At 44.3% G+C, this 24,172-nt stretch overlaps 3 protein-coding genes across 3 annotated transcripts in view; 1 reads left to right on the top strand and 2 right to left on the bottom strand.

Moving 5' to 3' along the window:
• The window catches only part of cfap61 (cilia and flagella associated protein 61), a 36,273-nt gene extending 24,038 nt beyond the window's left edge, over positions 1–12,235 (bottom strand). Inside the window, exons 1-14 of the mRNA XM_069177510.1 lie at positions 12,207–12,235; positions 11,117–11,304; positions 9,775–9,925; positions 9,578–9,654; positions 9,337–9,404; positions 9,126–9,246; positions 8,115–8,247; positions 7,016–7,195; positions 6,821–6,900; positions 5,977–6,016; positions 3,969–4,105; positions 3,320–3,446; positions 2,187–2,264; positions 1–40 (exon numbers count right to left, since the gene is read on the bottom strand). The exon at positions 1–40 is cut by the window's left edge and continues 170 nt beyond it. Coding sequence (XP_069033611.1) covers positions 1–40; positions 2,187–2,264; positions 3,320–3,446; positions 3,969–4,105; positions 5,977–6,016; positions 6,821–6,900; positions 7,016–7,195; positions 8,115–8,247; positions 9,126–9,246; positions 9,337–9,404; positions 9,578–9,654; positions 9,775–9,925; positions 11,117–11,259 — 1,375 coding nt within the window. The 5' untranslated portion in view covers positions 11,260–11,304; positions 12,207–12,235. The remainder of the gene's footprint in view (positions 41–2,186; positions 2,265–3,319; positions 3,447–3,968; positions 4,106–5,976; positions 6,017–6,820; positions 6,901–7,015; positions 7,196–8,114; positions 8,248–9,125; positions 9,247–9,336; positions 9,405–9,577; positions 9,655–9,774; positions 9,926–11,116; positions 11,305–12,206) is intronic.
• A 125-nt stretch (positions 12,236–12,360) lies between these two features.
• crnkl1 (crooked neck pre-mRNA splicing factor 1) lies at positions 12,361–19,978 on the top strand. Its single transcript, XM_069177464.1, has 14 exons — positions 12,361–12,528; positions 13,520–13,672; positions 13,779–13,870; positions 14,066–14,224; positions 15,132–15,298; positions 16,039–16,217; positions 16,297–16,467; positions 16,735–16,926; positions 17,047–17,106; positions 17,197–17,277; positions 17,573–17,812; positions 17,918–18,019; positions 18,135–18,386; positions 19,063–19,978. The coding sequence occupies exons 1-14, from the start codon at positions 12,481–12,483 to the stop codon at positions 19,861–19,863; spliced, it is 2,697 nt and encodes an 898-aa protein (XP_069033565.1). The 5' UTR covers positions 12,361–12,480; the 3' UTR covers positions 19,864–19,978.
• Positions 19,979–19,989: 11 nt separating this feature from the next.
• On the bottom strand, positions 19,990–24,037 carry naa20 (N-alpha-acetyltransferase 20, NatB catalytic subunit). Its single transcript, XM_069177465.1, has 6 exons — positions 23,931–24,037; positions 21,738–21,762; positions 21,484–21,574; positions 21,060–21,195; positions 20,819–20,964; positions 19,990–20,235 (listed from the first exon to the last, which is right to left on the bottom strand). The coding sequence occupies exons 1-6, from the start codon at positions 23,981–23,983 to the stop codon at positions 20,150–20,152; spliced, it is 537 nt and encodes a 178-aa protein (XP_069033566.1). The 5' UTR covers positions 23,984–24,037; the 3' UTR covers positions 19,990–20,149.
• Positions 24,038–24,172: the final 135 nt, after the last annotated feature.

Raw genomic sequence — 24,172 nt, 5'->3', positions numbered from 1 at the left:
AGTTCTCCACGTTGTAGTGGCCGCGGAGGAACTCCACCTCCTGCAAACACAAAACACACTCAGCTCACATATCACAGGAACATCTCCACGACTAATGTTTCTATTTCAGATTTTATTTTCCCATCATTGTTCCATTTAAATAATAAAACACTAAAGCTGTTGATCATTGGATTTGCAATCATGATTTTCTGTATTTTTAGTCACATAATGTCACAATGTTGGATGATCAAATTAAACGAAGACACCTTTTTTTTTTTTTTATGCGGTAAAAGTATTTAAAAGTTCAAGTTCTAGACTTCACTTCCTCACAGATTTCCTTATATGGTCATCATTTTCATTCACGGCACACCAGGAAGTACCGAGACCCGTCAATCATCAGTTTGTGAACTTTTCGTTTCCAAATTGTTATTTTTTTAGGAGCCATAAGTGACCATATTTGGACGAGCTAGGACACTAAACACCGCCCACCTCTCGAGGCAACCTGACTGCACCTCGGGCCTGTCAATCAAGCTAGCCACGCCTCCAAACATATTTGCATTTGAGTCCTAATATGTAATGAATAATGGAATATTTTCAGAAGGACCAGAACACGGATTTAGAGGGGGAAGATATAGGAAAATAATTTCCGGCCTGTCATTAAAGGACTAAATCCACCGTGACGTCAGAGCGTCAGCGGTGGATTTAAAAATAAAGTAATGCGCGTCATATTTACCAAACGTCCGGTTCGTGTCGTTCACTCTCATGTTCCCGATTAAATTCGGGTCCAAACACGTCCGGGTGGTTTTTATAAATTCCCATTTTATAATCAAGAACAATAAGCTATCTTTAATAAACTAGTTTTCTTTTCCACGCCGGTGAGCGTAAAGCGGCGGTAACAAACACCTGTGTTGCCGCTCGGCCGATTTCCTGGAAGCTGGCCAATCAGAGGGAAGCGGGCTTTCAGGAGGGAGGGGGGTCTTAAAGAGACAGGAGCTGAACAGGCTGGTTTCAGACACGATGGACTCAGATTTATAAGATAATATTATAATTTAAGTAGAATTATAATATTCCACTAGAGTATCAGAATAAAAACATAAACCAGGAAATGAACATAACACGTCCTCTTTGAGTTAAATTACAGAACATATTCTTACCGTTTCTGGGCTCAATTCTGCAGAATTCAAACAGCATATGAAACAACTAAAATAAAACTCAAGAGCAGACTTTTCTTTATTTAAAACCTTCCTCTTGAGAACCTTTTTATTTCCAATCTTAATTTTTTTCGTAAATGGGAATTCGATAAAAACATGCAGAGAATGATGCAGCGTTTTCATGAGGTGGAATATCGCAGCCATAAAAATACCTATTTGACATTTTAATTAATGTTGGTGTAATATGCCCTGTAAAGTGCTGCAAATAATGAATATTTTTACTATCAAATAATCTTCTAATGAGGTTTTTACTGGATTGCAGATCAAAATGATCCAGCTGTTTGTTCTGTCTAGCATCCAAACACATATTTAAATTACAAGGATATAAAATGGAGACAGAAATCATGATGAATTGAAAATATGAAAAACTTCTATGATTGATATCAGTTCAGTTTAAGGATCACATGATATTCTGGTAGAATTGGTTACAGGTGAAAAAACAACACGATTTACTTACTTTTTATATAACCTGTCAAAAAAACATGCAGATTTTCCATTTCCACTGTAGTCTGTGCTTTTTGCAGCATGTTCCTGTAGCTGGTTGTTTTCTTTATTTGCAGTAACAACACGTTGTTTTCTGTGTTGTTGAATTGATGCAGATGTTTTCTGTGTGCTTGTGTTTTGCATGTCTCAAGCTGCACTGTGTTGCAGGGTCACTGTTATTTTCAGACTTTTAACATTGAACTTCTAAGAATTTGTGGGTCTACAGAGGTTAAAACGGGTGCTGCAGACGTGGAGATCTACTCTGGATCCTTTATTTCTCTTAATGCAACCGAGTGACAGCTTTGACCATCTTTTATTAGATCTGTCCTGACAATGCTGAGGAAGAATATTCCTGATGACTCAAGTGTAAAACTGGTGGAGTGCCCCTTTAAGGACGGACGTAAACATTTGGATTTAAAGGGTTAAATCTCCACACAAATAAAAGATGTTGTGGTTTCATTGTTTTGTGTTGATCCTCAGAGACAGAAGTGAAGACCGATGAACTGCACCTACCTGCTCGTCCCTGATGACCACGACCCCGACCACCAGACCGCCCACCTTAGCCACGAAGGCCTGCAGCGCCACCGCATCCTGACAACACATCAGATTTACATGTGAGCCCTGAACTGAACACGAGCCGAGTCCGGTGCCATGAATACACATGAGGTGTGTGCACTCTGGTTTGAGAAGTAATTATCGGTTCTGGAGCTGCGGCGGCGACAGCTGGGGTGTCAGTCAGAGAGGAGACTTCTCACCAATCTGCTGCCTGGCACACGCTCCCTGTTCCTCCTTATTCCAAGACAATCACACCGGCTCTAGTCACACTCCACGCTCCAAAATAATCACCATCTCATTTCTCAAGCAAACACAACCGCAACCTGGATATTTTATATATTATATAACAGTTTAAATCTTCTCTGCAGGCCAGAGTCTGTTTGGACAAAGAAACAGAGATGATACTGAATAAAGCTATAAACGTGTGATGTTATATGGAGCTTACAGAGTGAGCCACCTGACCCTCAGGCTAACTCTGAACTATGACTCCTGTTTCCATGGTTACACTCAGTGACACCTGCTGACAAAAAAAGGATGAAAATGTTGATAAAGCCATGATTTAATTGAACCATCCTCTCACTGTTCTCCTTCAACCGTCCTCCATGTGGTCTTAAAATTTACTTTAATATTGACATTTTGTCCGATTTTCTATTTTTAACTAAGTTGTATTATCTGTTTACTTTCATTTTCTTCTGACACTGATATTTTAACGAGGTTGTTCTTTGTGTTTCTTTGCACTTCTTAAAAACATGTGCCCTGCATTTTATTGTTGTTTTTTGTGTTTGTAAAGTTTATTGGATGATTTTGCACCATAAATAAAACTCAATTGAATTACAGAAGGACCAATGAGAGGAGAAAGAGTTTTTTTTGTAGACTACAGTCATCATATTTTGTCCAAATCTCTTTATTTTCTTTGTATTGTCACATTTTTCTCAGACCTTCCGCAATAAAATATCCTTGTAACTGTTATTTGTTTCAAGGAGCTGCTTCATTTAAAGTCAGAAACGAAACAGCTTGTTTCTACAGATCCGTTCAGAGCTCTAACTGAAGTCTGTCTGCAGGCGTGTTAGTATCAGTGTGGGTGGACTGACCGGGTCACTGCGGGCCTCGTAGTACTGGTCCAGGTCCTTCAGCAGGGACTCGCTGTGGTTCAGATCATTAACCAGTCGGGAGACAGCCGGTTGGTCTGCAGCTTTAGCCGTCCTCACCTTCATAGTCCTGCAGGAAGAAACACAAGAAACACACAAACTCAGAGGAGCTCTGGTCTTTCAACAGGCTGTGTGAAGAGTTTTAACATGAATAAATAGAGTTGTTCGCATAATTATAATAAAATAAAGGAGCTCAGCAGATTAAACACTGAATTTAATTTTAGGATTTGTGGCCCCCTTGTGGTCTGACTGAGCACTGCAGGTACACTTGGATGATTTTTCAAATAGTATGTATATATGGATATTTACCGATTAAATCAGACATATTTTCTTATTGAAATGATCAATATTAGATTTCAGAGGAGAACAGTGAGACGACAGGCCTGATGCTGAGTCGTCTTCTGGATGCAACTTCAGGAAGCAGCGGAAATCTCTGCAGATTGAGTTTATGGGGTTTTATTTATTTATTGTTCAGGACTTAAATTCACCTGTTACTGAGATGAGTGTCTCTCTTTCAAATGTTTAGCATCCTCCAACACTTCCATTAAGAAGTCTGTTGTTGTTGTTGTTGTTTGTTACCAGGACAACCCACCTGAGTCCGCCGCGGTGGAAGACGTAGAGCTCACAGGGCAGCAGGCTGCTGTGACGTGGCGGCACCCTGACAAAGTTCTGCAACAAGGAGAGCTCGGGGGACAGAACGGGAACCTGGATGATGCAGTAGTTCAGGTCCTGACAGACAGAGAAAACACACACTAACACACTGTAGAAGGTCCTGACAGACACAGAGAAAACACACACTAACACACTGTAGAAGGTCCTGACAGACACAGAGAAAACACACACACTAACACACTGTAGAAGGTCCTGACAGACACAGAGAAAACACACACACTAACACACTGTAGAAGGTCCTGACAGACACAGAGAAAACACACACTAACACACTGTAGAAGGTCCTGACAGACAGAGAAAACACACACTAACACACTGTAGAAGGTCCTGACAGACACAGAGAAAACACACACTAACACACTGTAGAAGGTCCTGACAGACACAGAGAAAACACACACACTAACACACTGTAGAAGGTCCTGACAGACAGAGAAAACACACACTAACACACTGTAGAAGGTCCTGACAGACACAGAGAAAACACACACTAACACACTGTAGAAGGTCCTGACAGACACAGAGAAAACACACACACTAACACACTGTAGAAGGTCCTGACAGACAGAGAAAACACACACTAACACACTGTAGAAGGTCCTGACAGACAGAGAAAACACACACACTAACACACTGTAGAAGGTCCTGACAGACAGAGAAAACACACACTAACACACTGTAGAAGGTCCTGACAGACAGAGAAAACACACACTAACACACTGTAGAAGGTCCTGACAGACAGAGAAAACACACACACTAACACACTGTAGAAGGTCCTGACAGACAGAGAAAACACACACTAACACACTGTAGAAGGTCCTGACAGACAGAGAAAACACACACTAACACACTGTAGAAGGTCCTGACAGACACAGAGAAAACACACACTAACACACTGTAGAAGGTCCTGACAGACACAGAGAAAACACACACTAACACACTGTAGAAGGTCCTGACAGACAGAGAAAACACACACTAACACACTGTAGAAGGTCCTGACAGACACAGAGAAAACACACACTAACACACTGTAGAAGGTCCTGACAGACAGAGAAAACACACACTAACACACTGTAGAAGGTCCTGACAGACACAGAGAAAACACACACACTAACACACTGTAGAAGGTCCTGACAGACACAGAGAAAACACACACTAACACACTGTAGAAGGTCCTGACAGACACAGAGAAAACACACACTAACACACTGTAGAAGGTCCTGACAGACACAGAGAAAACACACACTAACACACTGTAGAAGGTCCTGACAGACACAGAGAAAACACACACTGACACACACACAGTTCTTAGTGTGGCCGTATTTTATATTTCAAACAGCAGCAGCTCTCCAGACTAAACTTCCAGAGTTCTTTAAGGTGTTTAGGAGGAGAACGTGTCACAGTTCTTCTTCTGTGGGTTCAGTTGGACTCCACGATGCTGAGATCTGAACTCGGTGTGCTTCAGACCGTCTTCACAACCGTTCTGTTCTTCTTGTTGGTTCTTTGTGACTCCGACTGGATGTTTGGGCTCATTGTTCAGTGGCCTGATGTTTTAGGTGCATGTTGTCACGTCTATGGTTTGATTTCTGACTGGGAGACGCTCATTGCGTTTGATATCTTGTCTTTCTACATGATCGACTCTCAAATAAAAGCAAAAATGCCCAAATTAATCATTTTTAAGAATCGAAAACATCTGGATTGCCGAAAACATTTTCACAACGCTGCAACTTAAGTCCATGTTCACTTAAAAAAAAAACTTCCCCGAACTGTAAATCAGAAGATTTGTTTTTCTGTTTGGAAACTTATTTCCTGACCTGACATATTATCAGTTCAGAGTTTTTAGTTAATTTCTTGTCTGCTTTATAAAGTGTGGATCCTCAGGTAGAAGACATGAGCTGGTGGCTGAAATGAAATGTGAATGTGGTACTCACAGGGAACTGCGTGAATACGTGTGGAACGAAGTCCACCGATCTGGAAGAGCAGAAGAAGAAGGAGAGGAAGTTGAGTGTGTGCGGTGCAACAACTGCTCGCCTCGGCCTCTCTGTCACTTCAGGAGCTGCTCTCATTAATAACGTGCTCACTGTCAGCGGGAGGCGGCTCGGCTCGGCGCTCAGGAACAGCTGGGAGGTGAGAGGAGCTCAGCGGGAGCCGGCTAACAGTCACTCTCCCTGGACGGCTGCCATCGCAGCAGCCAAAACTCACAAAACCAGCAAAATATTGAAATCTAAAACATGAAAAACTGCAGGAAGTTGTTTCTTTTTTTAACAGTATCAAGTCATGTCAAAACATTTTCACTAGACTCTAATTAAACTCTAACTGTGGTTTGAAGTATTGTGTATTTTTATTGTTGTCTGTATAAAAGAAGATTTTCTTCCATCTCAGTGCTTCCTGACTTCCTTTCCTGTCTGTGACTCTCAGCTTCAAAACCTTTAAGTTTCTACAGAAGAATTCTTTACAAATGACTCAATTTTATTTTTACAATAAGATCAGTAATTTTCTAAAACAAAAAGTTGGTGTTGTTTTCACTAAAACTTAATTAAACAGGAGGAAATAGTACATTTTTGTTTTGGACTAATCTGCATTTGGTGTTTGTGGGATTTCAAAATAAAATACTAAATAAACTACAGTGTGTTCATTGTGATGGAGGACGATGCACCGAGTGGCTCACAGAAGGATAAAAACATTCATAGTTGGTTGTAGTTCTTTCACTGAATTTGTTGACGACATGAAAACATAGAAACCTGAAAGATTTAAAATTTTTGAATTGAACTTTACCTCATTTCCTGATTCTTGTGGATAACGAAGAGCTGAACACAGAAAGCGTCAGAATTCTTTGGAAGCTGTTCGTCCTCCTGCTGACAGGAGACAGTCACATCACACAAACAACAGATGTTGGATAAACCACACAGTTGATGTATTTCTGAGTTGCTCTGACATGATGCAGGACGATGTTTGCAGCAGTTTATTTACCTGCTGTGAAGCTGAAGTCTGCGTTTCTTCTTCTTCTCCTGATCGAGCTGCAGCTTTGTTGTGTTTCGTTCGCTGAACTTTGTACAAACCGTTGAAGTCACTCAGGTCAAAGTCTTCGTGGAGCTGCTTCAGATTCACGTCAATGCTCACGCTGATGAAGCCGGAGGCGTTTCCGTCGCTCTGTGGAGGAAACACACGTAAACCATGTCAGGTTTTTACAATGACTGTTTCAAAAACTTTCTATCTGGGAGCTTCTTCAGCTTATAAACTTAAGAATAAACCACAGAGAAGAGAGTGATACCCTTTGGAGGAGAAGAATCTCCATCTGATGAGGCTGAAACTGCATCAGTAAAAAGTCAGAAGAGTTCGGCCTCACAGATCTGCCGTCACTCAACAGATGATGTGGGCAAAAATACTGAGGTTTAAATTTTGTAAAAAAACTCTGTTTCTGGAGCTTTCAACCTCAACACATAGTTTTCATCAGCAGGTGGAGGTCACTGAGTTGTAAAGAAACTGAAGATGATTTTTTTTTTATCCTGATTGTTTCTTTAGAAATTATTGATCAGAGTAAGAGAGCATTTTTGTTCATGATGAGGAACTGAGCTGAGACACAGTTCTTAATCCTGCTGACGTGCTGCATCTCTAACTGACCATCTAACCGGATGAGAGGACCATTCAGAGGAACATCCTGCAGCTCCGGCGCTGCTTTGTGGTGGACTGAAGCTCCGAACCCCTCTGGGACGGTGTTGGACAGTTTGTCCTCTGAGTGCTGAACATAATCAGACAAAGAGCCCAAAATGCTTCAGATGTCTGGACACAATATGTTCAGTGAGAGCATGTCTTGGCCGACTATCAGCTCGCATCTGCCATATGCTGCCGTGAGCACATGTCAGCCCGACAGGCGGAGGGAGGGGAGGTGGAGGGGAGGTGGAGGGGCTGTTGGAGGAGGGGCGGGGGGGTCCCGAGGGAACAGAGCCAGGCGGATTTCTGACAGTCAGTAAGAGCATCACCAGCTTTTAGAGTATTTTTTAAACTGGAACAGTGAATCATAACTCAGATGAAATAACATCCAGGAGGACTTCGTGTGTTCTCATCTGACCTCACAGACGGCGTTGTGATGCTCCTCCTTCTGACAGTCTATCAACTCTGCCAGGAAGTACGGACGCTTGATGATGGACAGCAGCAATGTCTGCTCTTCAAATATGGCCATGATGTCGTCATGGTCTTCAACCCTGAGACACACACAGAAGAAATAATAGTAACCTGCACCTTAAAGCAGCAGCAGTCAACATGTTTAGTATCAAAGTGAATCCACTTTTCAGCCTTTTTTAGATCACAGTTTTGGTTGAATGGCCAATTTTCTGTCTCATTCGGTTCATTTCTAACAACATCAGACAGTCAGAGTCGACATAAAGTTCCCATTTTAAGTCAAATGTCAGACTCCCTGACTTCCTCCTGATTTTCACGGACTGAAAGGTGAAATTCAGAAAAACATGCCGAGCAGATATGAAACCGCCACGTTGTTTAGTTTCAATCATTTAAAAAGCTTACAGTTGTTTTCACTGCAAAACATTTGAATGCTTAAACCAACTGCACAAAAAAAAAAAGGGAACAAAATTAATGAATTTCCATGTCTTTTTTACTTCCTTGCAAACATACATGAACTTTGTTTTGCAGGATAAAACCTCTCAAGCAACACAGGAAACACGTGAAATAACGAGAGTTTTTATGAAGAAACATCTGGATAAAGAGCCTGATGTTTTCTCAGGAGCTGATGGAGACCAAATCTGAGAGAATATCAGGCTAACATTAAATAGGTGGAAGCAGATATGACCTGAATATGATGATGAAGTCACTGTCTGACCTCTGGAGGTGAAATCTGTGTTATCAAGGTGATAAATCGTCATGTTTGCGGAGCTCTACTGCCCCCAACTGGACAAAAAGTCTATAAATGCAGCTTTAACTTTGTCCAATTGTGGGCAGAATATTAGACTATTGATAAATGTCTGATGATGTGAGTATGGGCATCGTAGACAGCCAGTGTTCACATGTCCAGATCCCAGCTTGATCTCCACTGCTCTGATACTGTATGAACAGGAAGTAAAATCACCTGGCAGGGCGGATACAAAGCCGCGGACAGTGATCCCGTCTGTGGCAGATCGACGCCGAGCACCGCGGCCCGGGTTCAGTCTGCCGCTGCATGGGCTCAAACATCTCATCCAGCGCCGGCTCTGCACACACAGAAGGAACCTCAGTGAGTCTGCACAATTAACCAGCGAGTGAATGATGAACGAAGCAGTGAATCTGAAGCCGTTCTCCACCTAAAGGGCCGAGGCTCGGGCGGACCAGGCAGATGTGCTCCAGCTCGGTGGTGGCGTTGAAGACAGACCTGGAAGAAGAAGCATCACAACACAGTAGATAAATATAAGAATATTCATGAAACCTGACAGTGTCATCCAGGAAGCTATAATCCCAACACCACACAGAGCACATACATGGACATATAAGGCTGAATAACCCCGACAATTTACACGAGTTTATGTCACATTACATTTTTCATACCTCAGTATCTCCTTCACACCTGCTGAATCAAAGTCCGTCTGTGCCACGAAAAGATGGAGGAAAAGTGTGTTCAGAGGCTGCAGAGAGGAGACAAATAATAATAACAAATCATTTAGCCAAATCTCCCCAAAATACTGCATGTATAGTGAGAAACTGTGAGAGTATTCATGTTAAAATGAGACTAAAATGACACTGACGGTGCATTTGTCCACCCTGAAGTGTTCCTGCAGGAAAGCTTCCCATTGAGCCTGATGCACCACGTCTCCCAGAGGGTGATCGAAGAAGGAGGCGTGAGCCACCACGTCGTCCTGTTCGTTGGCCACAGTCACGGCCAGATTGGCTTTCTCTCTGAAAAGTCCAGGAGGGCAGAAACACAATAATGCCAACATGATAACTCGGTGGCACGATTTCACCGGAGACAAACACAAATCAAAATGTCAGGAGAAGAATCTCAAATCACTTTTTATAGAAATCCTACATATTTGAAATAAACTGAGTGAACAGAGAGGAAGTAGATTATATTTTTATTATCAATACTTCCACCATTAGATTCCACTTTAAAACGTTTATCCAAGATGATCACAACTGCTGGTTTTTTTGTGACAGAGGAAGTTTTCTTTTCTAACTCTTTGATTAGATTAAAGGGAAAATTGTCAGCATGTAAATGATACATGAAGATATGTATCAATGTGACTACAGCAGAATGGGAAATGTACACAATATGAATTAGATTTAATAAAATAATAATGACCTGATAAAACTTTCTTTGGTTTTAGTATGTTTTCAAGGGTATTCATCATTATCTTTCACTTTTTAAAGACTAATTATACACTAAGTGTTGCTATTTAACGAGTCTTTGTGAAGAAAGCTTGTTGCTGACTATCTTAACTCCAAAGATATTTAAAATAAAAACTGTAAGCAATGATCTGCGGACCCTCGCACGCAGCACGCGAGGCTCCGCATATTCCCGCTTGCAGTTTTAATGTTTTTCTCGATCTCATTCCTTATTCTTCTTTTTTTTTTAAATGCCTTTTTTTTTTGGCGGATTTAACATCTTCAAAAACTCATGAAAGTTGGTGCCTATACTATATACTTTATACTATATACTATATACTATATACTATATACTATATACTATATACTATATACTATAAACTATATATTATATAATATATACTATATACGATATACTTTATACTATATACTATATACTATATACTATAAACTATATACTATATACTATAAACTATATATTATATAATATATACTATATACGATATACTTTATACTATATACTATATAATATAAACTATATAATATATACTATATGCTGTATAATATATAATATATACTATATAATATATACTATATACTATATAATATATAATATATACTATATAATATATAATATAAACTATATACTATTTACAATATACTATATACAAAAATGAACTTTGGGTGACGTTTTGGAGGACATGCTACAGTGAGTTTGTCCCACCATCGGTGGTCGGGCCCTAAAAAGAAGAGAATGGTTCTCACAGCAGATGAATGACGTTGATCCTCCCGAACACGGCCCGGGTGGACGGACTCATGAGGACGTCGATCCTCTGAGCATCCGAAGACTCACTCCTCCTCACCGACACAGCTTTCTGATGGCCGCCGGCGGAAGTTAAAGTCCTCATCTTCTCCGGACGGAGGGACACGAGGAGGGACACGGAGGAGGGACACTGAGTAGAGACACAGAGGAGGGACACTGAGTAGAGACACGGAGGAGGGACACGGAGGAGGGACACTGAGGAGGGACACGGAGGAGGGACACTGAGTAGAGACACGGAGGAGGGACACGGAGGAGGGACACTGAGTAGAGACACGGAGGAGGGACACTGAGTAGAGACACGGAGGAGGGACACGGAGGAGGGACACTGAGGAGGGACACGGAGGAGGGACACTGAGTAGAGACACGGAGGAGGGACACGGAGGAGGGACACTGAGTAGAGACACGGAGGAGGGACACGGAGGAGGGACACTGAGTAGAGACACGGAGGAGGGACACTGAGTAGAGACACGGAGGAGGGACACGGAGGAGGGACACTGAGGAGGGACACGGAGGAGGGACACTGAGTAGAGACACGGAGGAGGGACACGGAGGAGGGACACTGAGTAGAGACACGGAGGAGGGACACGGAGGAGGGACACTGAGGAGGGACACGGAGGAGGGACACTGAGGAGGGACACGGAGGAGGTACACGGAGTAGAGACACGGAGGAGGGACACTGAGGAGGGACACGGAGGAGGGACACTGAGTAGAGACACGGAGGAGGGACACTGAGGAGGGACACGGAGGAGGGACACTGAGTAGAGACACGGAGGAGGTACACGGAGTAGAGACACGGAGGAGGGACACTGAGGAGGGACACGGAGGAGGGACACTGAGTAGAGACACTGAGGAGGGACACGGAGGAGGGACACTGAGTAGAGACACGGAGGAGGGACAGTGAGGAGGGACACGGAGGAGGGACAACAACACGGAGACAACAACAGATGATGTAGGTGACGTTTGTCAGACTAAACATTATAAACCACAACAGAAATGATGTCCTCCACGTCTTTGAGGACAAGTATGACGTACCTCTGACAGCTTGAAGTCCTCTCTGTGTCCTGACAGACTAAAGGACGTTAACTCACTCGCTCCCAACGGAAACTCCGTTGCCATAGTAACAGAACGCTCTGCAGGAGTTCAAAGGGTAAACGGGAACTCGCAAGGCATTCTGGGTAGCGTCATGGCGGCTCGCGCTGCGTGAACACACGAACGTCCTGCTTAGCTTTTTTAGCTCCAGCTGCGGCCGGAAACAAGTTCAATAACTTTCTGTTTAAAGTATCTTTTGGTCAAACCTGCCAGCAGAATGGCGTCCACGGCTGCGGGAAAGCAGCGGATACCGAAGGTGGCGAAGGTAAACAAAGAAAAGCAGGATCTGAGCGCCACGAGCGGGCTGCGGAGCTAATGCTAACAGCTAGCTGTTTCTTTGAACGGAGATCAGATCGAGATGGAGCAAAGTTGGATGTCCTATTTATGTCCTATTTATGTCCTATTTATGTCCTATTTAGGTCTTATTTATGTCTTATTTATGTCCTATTTATGTCTTATTTAGGTCTTATTTATGTCCTATTTATGTCTTATTTACGTCTTATTTACGTCGGAGGACAGGATGTCTTATTTATGTCTTATTTATATCAGAGGACAGGATGTCTTATTTATGTCGGAGGACAGGATGTCTTATTTGTGTCTTATTTATGTCTTATTTATGTCTCATTTACGTCGGAGGACAGGATGTCTTATTTATGTCTCATTTATGTCGGAGGACAGGATGTCTTATTTATGTCAGAGGACAAGATGTCTTACTTGTGTCTTATTTATGTCGGAGGACAGGATGTCTCATTTACGTCGGAGGACAGGAACCAGGCCACGACGTCCTGTCGAAGGTCTCTGGAGCTTGTCTTCACTGTTCGTGGTTCACTAATGTGTTTCATAGTTTCTATAATCTGTGACGTGTTTGTTAATAATCTGGTGAAACGAGATTCTTAATCTGTCAAGTTGTCTGAAAACGTTTAAAAAGCTCTGAAATATGCTGACGGACACTTCATCTGACTGACATGTGTCTATCACGCATGAACAGATCTAAAAGTGATTCAATCCAACTTTATTTCTAAAGCACCAAATCACAACACGGTTATTTCATGGCTCTTAACACACGAGAGTCTTCACAGCAGAACTTTCCAACATCACAGAGAAACCAACAACTCAACCGGAGCTGGGAGGGAAAGCTCCTCTTTGAGGGAGGAACCTCCGACAGGGACAGAAACGCTTGGACAACGCTGTTGATCACATGAACAGGAAGACATGACGCTGATAACCGCAGCGACTCCGTCTGTGCTGCGTTTCAGGTGAAGAACAAAGCTCCCGCCGAGGTTCAGATCACCGCCGAGCAGCTGCTGAGAGAAGCCAAAGAGAGGGAGCTCGAACTCCTGCCGCCGCCGCCGAAGCAGAAGATCACCGACGAGGAGGAGCTCAACGATTACAAACTAAAGAAGAGGAAGGTGAGCGACGACCGCTCGGTCTCTCCCTGAGCCGAGACACGCCGGAGGAGAAATATGAATCGTGTTCTTGACTTCATGTCAAACCGTCGTCTGTCTTTTCTTTCAGGGCTTTGAGGACAACATCAGGAAGAACCGCACTGTCATCAGTAACTGGATTAAATACGCACAATGGGAGGAAAGCCTGAAGGAGATCCAGAGGTAGGCTTCCTGTGAGAGAACGTTTATTCTGCAGAAAACAGCAGCGAATCAGGTTTTTTGATATTTCGGGTGAATTTAGCTCGATTTTACGGCGAGTTTCTGTTGAACAAACGTCACGTTGCTTTCGAATCGTTTCCGTCCTCGTGTGTCTCCGCCGTCCGGTTGTCGCTCACCGCTGCTTCCTTCTGGTTTCAGGGCTCGCTCCATCTACGAGCGAGCGCTGGACGTCGACCACCGCAACATCACGCTGTGGCTGAAGTACGCCGAGATGGAGATGAAGAGCCGGCAGGTGAACCACGCCCGCAACATCTGGGACAGAGCCATCACCATCCTGCCCCGGGTCAACCAGTTCTGGTAGGACGGACTGTCACGGCCTCCTGACACACAGATTGGACTGCAGCGTCTTATATTATAATATCTTACAATATTTCAAATGAAAAAACCTTTGATATTATGTGGAAGTTGTTTCTACTGAAGCCAAGTAGAAACCAAACAATGGAGCCTCTTTGGTGGAAAAGTGAAATTATGTTTAGAAACATTCTTATGCGTAAAATCAACATCTACAAAGAAAAAGGTGAAGATCAGAGAAAGATGAAGTCATCATTTGTTTATTTTATTTCACTTTTTAGAAGGCAGAAGCTCCAGCTGCCTTCTTTCTGTTTCTATAAAGTGTTTATCGTGTGTTCATGTTTTTAGTTACGTTTCATTTCATCTGATTTTCTTGATAAATAGTTTAGTTTTTAAAATGTCACAATGTTTTTAAGAATATTGTTTTGAGAATCACTTCAGCTTAAAAACAAAAAGTCCTCAAACTGTTCAGTAATGATCAGAAATGTTCTGATTGATTTCCTGTTGGACCACCAATGATTGCAGCTCTACATTGATTGACAGATAAATTGCTGCCAGTTTGGAGACATTATAATATAGAAGTTTACATTTATACTGCAGCCAACAGTTTGTGCTTCATTTCACATTTACAGACAATAAAGTAGAAGAAATGAACTCCTAATTTTTCATATTCATATTTTTCCTAATTGTATTCAGTTGCTAGTAGCAACAGGTTGCAAACTGTTTATGTTTGAAAACTCCACAAAAGGATCATTGAATCTCCTGAGAATGAACGTTGAACCGTGTGTTGCTGTAACAGCGTCGCTGGAGAATCTTCTGTGTTTTTTCAGCCTCTTTTCATTGTTTTTTTTTAATCCTGATTTGTTTGTTCTGCTTCACCTTTCTAACGTTTGACTGTCGGTGCTTTGAACAGGTACAAGTACACGTACATGGAGGAGATGCTGGGCAACGTGGCCGGCTGCAGGCAGGTGTTCGAGCGCTGGATGGAGTGGGAGCCCGACGAGCAGGCCTGGCACTCCTACATCAACTTCCAGCTGCGCTACAAGGAGGTGGACAAAGCTCGCATCATCTACGAGACATATATCCTTCTGGGTTTTACCCTCTCGGAGGAGCCGCGTTCACTGGAGCTGTTTGTACGAGCGGCCGGGAAATGAAACCTCAGGGAGGCCGACCGAGTTCGGACGGAGAGTGTTGAACGTTCAGTCATGTGACAGAAAGCGTGAGCAGAAATAAAGCTCCAGTTTATCGTCATTAGAGCTGCAACTAACAACTGATTTAATTATCCTTTAAGCTGCAGATGAGTATCGATCCAAAAAGTTTAAGTTACATTTTTCAGACACCTTTGTTTGACATTTAACTCACGATGACATCAAATGCATAAAAGCAGCAAATTCTCACATTTCAAAAACTCAAACCAGAGAATTTATTTGTTTAAAAATGATTTCAAGAGTTTTGGTAAATGATTTATCAGCTGAATGTTTCAGCTCCCAATTTTTCATGTCGACCATAAAAAATATACCAGAGCTAAACATTTTTTTTAATACTAATTATCCGAAGTTCACATATGCATCCAGAAAGAGTTTAAATTAGAATAAGATGATGATTTAGACTATTTGAAGCTTTTGCTTATTTATTTTAAATGCAAATTCATGTGTAAAATTTAAGATGAAGTTCAACACTTCCTGTCAGACCTCCTGCTGATTTGTTCCTCCTGCAGCTCCTATCAGTCATGTTTCATTTGTTCATTTGGCTCCGCCCCTTTCTGCAGCCCGTTGTTGTTGTTTTGTTTTGAATATTTGTTTTCCTTGACTCCGCTGCACTCGTCATCGTTCACCCCGAAGTGAAGAACTGGATTAAGTACGCTCGATTCGAGGAGAAGCACGGCTACATCGCCCACAGCAGGAAGGTGTACGAGAGGGCGGTGGAGTTCTTCGGCGAGGAGCACGTGGAGGAGAACCTGTTCGTGGCCTTCGCTCGCTTCGAGGAGACGCAGAAGGAGGCGAGTGAAGACCGAATTCTTTCTCTGGTGTGAGTTACAGTCGGTGTGTGTTCGTCACTGACGGTTCCTGTCTTCACAGTTCGAGCGCGTTCGGGTGATCTATAAGTACGCTCTGGACCGGATCCCCAAACACCAGGCGCAGGAGCTCTTCAAGAACTACACCATGTTCGAGAAGAAGTTCGGAGACCGGAGAGGAATCGAGGACGTCATCGTCAGCAAACGCAGGTTCCAGTACGAAGAGGAGGTCAAGGTACCGACTGGAGGAGATCGGCCTGGAAATGTTCCTTTTTACATATTAATGACACTTTCTGACAGAGAGTCCAGATAATTCAAATAAAAACTTGAAAAATGACAATAACTTGAATTTCAATTATTTTACAATAAATTAAAACACAAACCTAAACTTGAATTGATAATGTTCATATATAGTATTGGTGATTATAGAGGGATGTTTTCATCTTCATCAAGTATTTACTGCTGAGTTGTCACTCTGCCTGAATAAGAATTGTTCTTCCAGGCGAACCCGCACAACTACGACGCCTGGTTCGACTACCTGCGGCTGGTGGAGAGCGACGCCGACCCCGACACGGTGAGGGAGGTGTACGAGAGAGCCATCGCCAACATGCCCCCCATCCAGGAGAAGAGGCACTGGAGGCGCTACATCTACCTGTGGATCAACTACGGCCTGTACGAGGAGCTGGAGGTCAAGGTGGGTCCATCAGACGCCGGCGGGACACGACGCGTTCAAACGGTTTAAACTAAAACAACAAAAAAAGGATGTTTAACGATCATCAGATTCACCAGAATAAGAGTTTTATTCTCTCTTCAGGACCCTGAGAGAACAAGGCAGGTGTACCAGGCCTGTCTGGACCTCATCCCCCACAAGAAGGTAGTTTCTGTTGTCAACGACGGTCGATGGACTGAAGTCTTCCTGCTGTCGTCACCTGATTGTTTGAGTCGTGTTTTGTTTTGGTTTCAGTTCACGTTCGCTAAGATTTGGCTGCTCTACGCTCAGTTTGAGATCCGACAGAAGAACCTGCAGGGAGCCAGAAAGGTCATGGTAAGATTCAACGCCGTATACACCTGATAATCCAGATCGGGGGTTCCCAACTGGTGGGTTGTGACCTGAAAGTGGGTCTTGGAGCTACTTTTAAGGGGTCACGAATGTCAAACTTTTAATCAGGACGACTACAGAACTCCTGTTGCTGCACTTTTACTTTGAAGGCCGTTAGTCTCTGATGAAATGTGTGCAGAAGCTGTTTGCTGCCGGCGTCGCCATGACAATAACGACCAAAACTAACGTCATCGCATCGGTAGTTAGCTTCGTCCTGTCTCATCGCCGTCTCTCCGCTCAGGGCACCGCCATCGGGAAGTGTCCGAAGAACAAGCTGCTGAAGGGCTACATCGAGCTGGAGCTGCAGCTGCGGGAGTTCGACCGCTGCAGGAAGCTGTACGAGAAGTACCTGGAGTTCAGCCCTGAAAACTGCACCACCTGGATCAAGTTCGCAGAGCTGGAGACCATCCTGGGCGACGTGGAGAGGGCGCGCGCCATCTTCGAGCTCGCCATCGGACAGCCGCGGCTCGACATGCCGGAGGTAGCGACGTTCCCAAACGTTTGTCCACCAGTGTGTTCCTGTGCTGGAGGAGGTTCTCTTTAAGGCCCATCCCTCGTGTGCTGATGTTCTCTGTCACCCTCTCAGGTTCTGTGGAAGTCCTACATCGACTTCGAGATCGAGCAGGAAGAGTTCGGAAACACCAGAAATCTTTACAAGCGGCTGCTGCAGCGCACTCAACACGTCAAGGTGAGAAGGAACCTGCAGAAATCATCTCTTCGAAAGCAAATCGCATTTATTTACAATCCACTGAGTGTGAAAATCTGATCCTGATTTTTCTACCTTGCCGCGTTCCTCCGTGCAGGTCTGGATCAGCTACGCTAAGTTCGAGCTGTCCATCGACGACGGCGGCGATCGGCTGCAGAAGTGCCGGCAGATCTTCGAGGAGGCCAACAAGGGCATGAGGAGCTGCGAGGAGAAGGAGGAGCGGCTGATGCTGCTGGAGTCCTGGAGGGACTACGAGAAGGAGTTCGGCTCCGACGCCACCAGAGAGCGGGTCAGCAAGCTGCTGCCGGAGAAGGTGAAGAAGAGGAGGAAGCTGACGGCCGAGGACGGGGTGAGAGAAGATCACACTTTGTTTGGAGCGACGCAGTTTCTCATACAAATTAACCTGCGACTATTTTGATAACCTATCACATAAATATTTGATGGATTTCAGGCTCTAAAATTGAAGAATCTTTTGGTTTTGAATTTTAAACGTGACATTTAATAACAGGAAATTAGATTTTTAAATGTTTTATAGAACAAGTCATCAGTAAATTAAGTTGAAGTTGAATCGATAGTGAAAATAATCCTCAGTTCTTTGTTTTGAAATTTATTTCAAGTATTTATCACTTTTAATTTGTGCTAAAATGATCAATCACTTGATTAATTAACATGAAAATCAGTCACAACAACTAATAATTGTTTCAGTCACATGTTGAAAATGTTGAACACTTTTTTGGTTCCAGTTTTTAAATTTTTTGTTATTTGCTCTTTTTAAATCAAGACATTGAAAAATATTGAACATATTGAGAGAGTGAACAACATTATTGATTAGCTGTTGTCTCAACTCTTCGTTCACTGACTGACTTGAAGCCTTTAGAAACTCCCTATTCACCTTTTTAACATTTTAAATTTATACTAATGTTTTAACTCCTTAATTTATGATTTTCTTTTTAAATTGACTTCTGTGAGGCACAAAACTAGTTTATATGAAATTTAACCACCGTCCCTTCCTCTGATCCGATCAGTCGGACGCAGGTTGGGAGGAGTACTACGACTACATCTTCCCTGAGGACGCCGCCAACCAGCCTAACCTGAAGCTGCTCGCCATGGCGAAGATGTGGAAGAGGAAGCAGCAGGTGGTGGACGACGACGACAGCGAGAAGCCGCCGGAGACGAGTCCAACGGGAGAAGAGATGGAGACGACGTCTCCGCCGTCCTCCGAGGACGCTGCAGCTCCTCCCGAAGCTCCGCCGCAGAGCGAGTCCAACGGCGTGACGGAGGTGGAGCAGGACGACGACCGAGACGACAACGGCAGCAGCAGCAGCAGCAGCAGCAGCAGTAGTAGTAGTAGTGGTAGTAGTGGTGGTAGTAGTAGTAGTGGTAGTGGTAGTAGTAGCAGTAGTAGTGAGAGTGACAGCGATGATGGTAAAGGAGGGAAGAAGAAGAAGAAGAAGAAGAAGGTGAGCAGGAGCAGCGACAGTGATGATGATGATGATAAAGGAGAGAAGAAGAAGGTGAGCAGGAGCAGCGACAGTGATGATGATGATGATAAAGGAGAGAAGAAGAAGGTGAGCAGGAGCAGCGACAGTGATGATGATGATGATAAAGGAGAGAAGAAGAAGGTGAGCAGGAGCAGCGACAGTGATGATGATGATGATAAAGGAGAGAAGAAGAAGGTGAGCAGGAGCAGCAACAGTGATGATGATGATGATAAAGGAGAGAAGAAGAAGAAGAAGAAGGTGAGCAGGAGCAGCAACAGTGATGATGATGATGATAAAGGAGAGAAGAAGAAGGTGAGCAGGAACAACGAGGAGGATAAAGATTAGCTCCTCCTCTCAGGGACACGGGGGGTGGGGGGTGGTGGAGGACAGGCGTCCTGAATTTTCTACAGTTTGTCTTCTTTGTGTTTTCTTTGTTTCATTACACACACGTGAACTCAGACTCACTCGTCGTGTCGTTTCTTCAGCAAACGTTCATCTTTAATGAATTTACAGGAAATGAAACCTTGATGATGATGATGATGATGATGATGTATGACCGACGGCTCCCTGAGTGACGGGTCAACTATGTACAGTGTCGCTGAGCAGGGCGTCGGGGAGCGTCGGTCTGCCGTTATTCGATGTCCTCGGGTCGGACCGGGTGCGGCAGCGGGACGATGGACTTCTTCTCCGTGTCTCTGGACAGAGCTTTCCTCATATCTGCAGGTAGATGGAGGAAAGTCATCAGTTTCACCAGGAGGAACAGCGCCCTCCTCTGGTTCACTTTAATTCTGAAGCTGAACAGATTTCTACTGGATTCTATAAGCTTTGGTCAGTGGATATTAATAATAAAGTTACTTTTCTTAAACTAGTTGATGAGGAAGCTGAGAGAAAACAGTTTAGTGGTAGATTCTGATGAAAATATTCCAAAAGCTGAATAAAATATCTGCAGTTTTGTAGGAACTTTATGGGCAGTGATTTATTTTGGGTGAAATAATGAGACTAAAAAGACCCAAAATGAAAACAGTTTTCCATCCAGTCTTAAAACTCATATAATCCTCAATAGATTAGAAAAAGAAAAGTCCATTCAAATAAACATCCATAAAGTTGCCTGTAAATCAAAACCTCTAAAATACACATTTCAAATAAAAATAAAATTCCTCAAAATTTGTTGATCAAATCAAACCAACTTTGAATGACGTGGTTCATTTCTCTGACTCGTGTTACTTCCTGTTTCCTCCAGATGTTTATATGTTCCCGTACGTAGGAACCTGTAACGTGTCGTGTTTGTAGTTCGTCTCACCGTAGGCGTCTTCGTCGGGCTCTCCGTTGCTGGCCGAGTAATACTCGATGACCGTCCGGTACACGCTGTAGCCCAGACGCTTGTACATGTTCACCGCCACCTGGTTGGACACGCGCACGAACAGGTCCACGAAGAAACCGCCCTTCCTGCGAGACATCAAAACACCATTTCCTCACACTCCTTCAACTCTATTAAATCTGGTTTCTGTTGGTAAAGCCAGTTTTGTCACGAAGCCGCAGACCTCTCGGAGATCTCCTCCAGCATCTCCATGAGTTTGGCGGCCAGGCCGAGCCTCCTGAACTCCGGCGCGACGGACAGAGCCGTGACGTGACCGTGCCACTCCTCACGCGCCACGGATCCCTCCGCCTTCCCCATGACTGCAACACACGAAGGAGGCTCAGGATCTGTTCAGGCTTCACCACAGTGAGTAGGAGCACATCGTCCACAGGACAGCAGGGTGTGGACATTCTTTATTAATAACACTGAAATATATTTAGATCGTACTTTCCTTAACAAATCAGAAAACAAACATGAAATGACTTGAAGTTACACTAAAATAAACTGAAGTGGGAGAGTGAAACATGTGGAGAGTGTGTGCAGTAAAATACACAAACTACAAACTTAAATACAACCTGGAATTATGTTGTAATGGATGATGGACTTACTGTAACCCATCAGCTCACCGCCAGGAGCCTCGGCCACGATGAAGTACTCGGGCCAGTGAGCCAGGTACTGCAGGTAGAAGGGGATCCCGTACTGAGGTCAGACGTCAAAGAACGTAAACGGTTCACTACAAAGAGAGGTCATACTGATGTAATGATAGTTTAGACATCATGACATTCATGAAGGGAAGGCTTTTATTTCTATATCTTCATGTGGAGCTGTATGTGAAGTTACAACTGAAGAAAGTGAAGGATACAGTTTCAGTCAGAGGATCCAGGTTTCTGTTGGACAAGAACACAAACATCAGTCAGCTGATCGGAAACAACAACTCTATGGACTAATGGCAGGTTTACTTAACGTGACGTTATGTCACCCAAATATTGGACTTTATATTATTTACATGTTCCTCTCCGTGTTAGGGAAAAATCGGCATACTTGTGGTCAACTTAAACCTGTTAACTTATGATATTACATTTAAACAGCAGGTCTGTAACTACTGTATGAGCGAGGAGTAGCTAGCTAACCAGCAAGTTTGTTTCCTAAAAGAAGATCGTTTGACTGACGGACCATCAGACATGTTTGGAAGACACGCTGGGAGTCATGGTGGACCATCAGACATGTTTGGAAGACACGCTGGGAGTCATGGTGGACCATCAGACATGTTTGGAAGACACGCTGGGAGTCATGGTGGACCATCAGACATGTTTGGAAGACACGCTGGGAGTCATGATGGACCATCAGACATGTTTGGAAGACACGCTGGGAGTCATGGTGGACCATCAGACATGTTTGGAAGACACGCTGGGAGTCATGGTGGACCATCAGACATGTTTGGAAGACACGCTGGGAGTCATGGTGGACCATCAGACATGTTTGGAAGACACGCTGGGAGTCATGATGGACCATCAGACATGTTTGGAAGACACGCTGGGAGTCATGGTGGACCATCAGACATGTTTGGAAAACACGCTGGGAGTCATGATGGACCATCAGACATGTTTGGAAGACACGCTGGGAGTCATGGTGGACCATCAGACATGTTTGGAAAACACGCTGGGAGTCATGATGGACCATCAGACATGTTTGGAAGACACGCTGGGAGTCATGATGGACCATCAGACATGTTTGGAAGACACGCTGGGAGTCATGATGGACCATCAGACATGTTTGGAAAACACGCTGGGAGTCATGATGGACCATCAGACATGTTTGGAAAACACGCTGGGAGTCATGATGGACCATCAGACATGTTTGGAAGACACGCTGGGAGTCATGGTGGACCATCAGACATGTTTGGAAGACACGCTGGGAGTCATGATGGACCATCAGACATGTTTGGAAGACACGCTGGGAGTCATGATGGACCATCAGACATGTTTGGAAGACACGCTGGGAGTCATGGTGGACCATCAGACATGTTTGGAAGACACGCTGGGAGTCATGATGGACCATCAGACATGTTTGGAAGACACGCTGGGAGTCATGGTGGACCATCAGACATGTTTGGAAGACACGCTGGGAGTCATGATGGACCATCAGACATGTTTGGAAGACACGCTGGGAGTCATGGTGGACCATCAGACATGTTTGGAAGACACGCTGGGAGTCATGGTGGACCATCAGACATGTTTGGAAGACACGCTGGGAGTCATGGTGGACCATCAGACATGTTTGGAAGACACGCTGGGAGTCATGGTGGACCATCAGACATGTTTGGAAGACACGCTGGGAGTCATGGTGGACCATCAGACATGTTTGGAAGACACGCTGGGAGTCATGATGGACCATCAGACATGTTTGGAAGACACGCTGGGAGTCATGGTGGACCATCAGACATGTTTGGAAGACACGCTGGGAGTCATGGTGGACCATCAGACATGTTTGGAAGACACGTACAAGTCAAATCATGTGTTGGTTCACTTCAACCAGGAATGAACAGAATCCCTGAATGATGGGATTTTTATATGGAGTTTGGCAGAGCGCTCCCCCATCAGTGGACGGGGACAGACCGTGAGTCTGGTCCCCCATCAGTGGACGGGGACAGACCGTGAGTCTGCTCCCCCATCAGTGGACGGGGACAGACCGTGAGTCTGGTCCCCCATCATCAGACCATCATCAGACCGTGAGTCTGGTCCCCCATCATCAGTGGACGGGGACAGACCGTGAGTCTGGTCCCCCATCATCAGTGGACGGGGACCGACCGTGAGTCCGGTCCCCCATCAGCAGTGGACGGGGACAGACCGTGAGTCCGGTCCCCCATCAGTGGACGGGGACAGACCGTGAGTCCGGTCCCCCATCAGCAGTGGACGGGGACAGACCGTGAGTCCGGTCCCCCGCTGAGTCCTCTAACGGGCTGCTCACCAAACACGTCTCACACATCAACACCGGAAGTCTGGGTCAGCAACGGTAAATGCAGCGCACGTGGTAAAACAGACCAGAGTCCACTCACATATTGTTGAATTTAAACAGGTCGTCGCAGGTGAACGGTCGTAGTGTTGTCATGTTGGCTTGCTGCTGTGTCCTTTCACCCCACAGAGGAAGAGAGAAAACGGCTTCCTTCAAAAAGCACCAAGAAAACGAGTACCGCCCCCTGGCGAAAAGAGCAGGTACTACTTTCTATTGACAACATATTCCGATTTCATACAGAATGTTGTTTAGGCTTATATTTTTATGGCCTCTGTTTTGCTTGTT

The sequence above is a fragment of the Embiotoca jacksoni genome, unplaced genomic scaffold, assembly GCF_022577435.1.
Source record: "Embiotoca jacksoni isolate LCO1_2020_lvr unplaced genomic scaffold, fEmbJac1.0.p SCAF_73, whole genome shotgun sequence".
In the NCBI taxonomy this organism is placed as follows: domain Eukaryota; kingdom Metazoa; phylum Chordata; class Actinopteri; family Embiotocidae; genus Embiotoca; species Embiotoca jacksoni.
This window is presented reverse-complemented; position numbering and strand designations above follow the sequence as displayed.

Excerpts from the sequence above, each read along its gene's own strand:
- crnkl1 (XM_069177464.1), top strand. The coding sequence starts at position 12,481 with ATGGCGTCCACGGCTGCGGGAAAGCAGCGGATACCGAAGGTGGCGAAG. Across the intron at positions 13,673-13,778 it reads ACAAACTAAAGAAGAGGAAG|GGCTTTGAGGACAACATCAG; the intron begins GTGAGCGACGAC and ends CTTTTCTTTCAG. Across the intron at positions 18,387-19,062 it reads AGCTGACGGCCGAGGACGGG|TCGGACGCAGGTTGGGAGGA; the intron begins GTGAGAGAAGAT and ends TGATCCGATCAG.
- naa20 (XM_069177465.1), bottom strand. The coding sequence starts at position 23,983 with ATGACAACACTACGACCGTTCACCTGCGACGACCTGTTTAAATTCAAC. Across the intron at positions 21,763-23,930 it reads CTGTTTAAATTCAACAATAT|AAACCTGGATCCTCTGACTG; the intron begins GTGAGTGGACTC and ends CTTGTCCAACAG. Across the intron at positions 21,575-21,737 it reads TGGATCCTCTGACTGAAACT|TACGGGATCCCCTTCTACCT; the intron begins GTATCCTTCACT and ends GTCTGACCTCAG.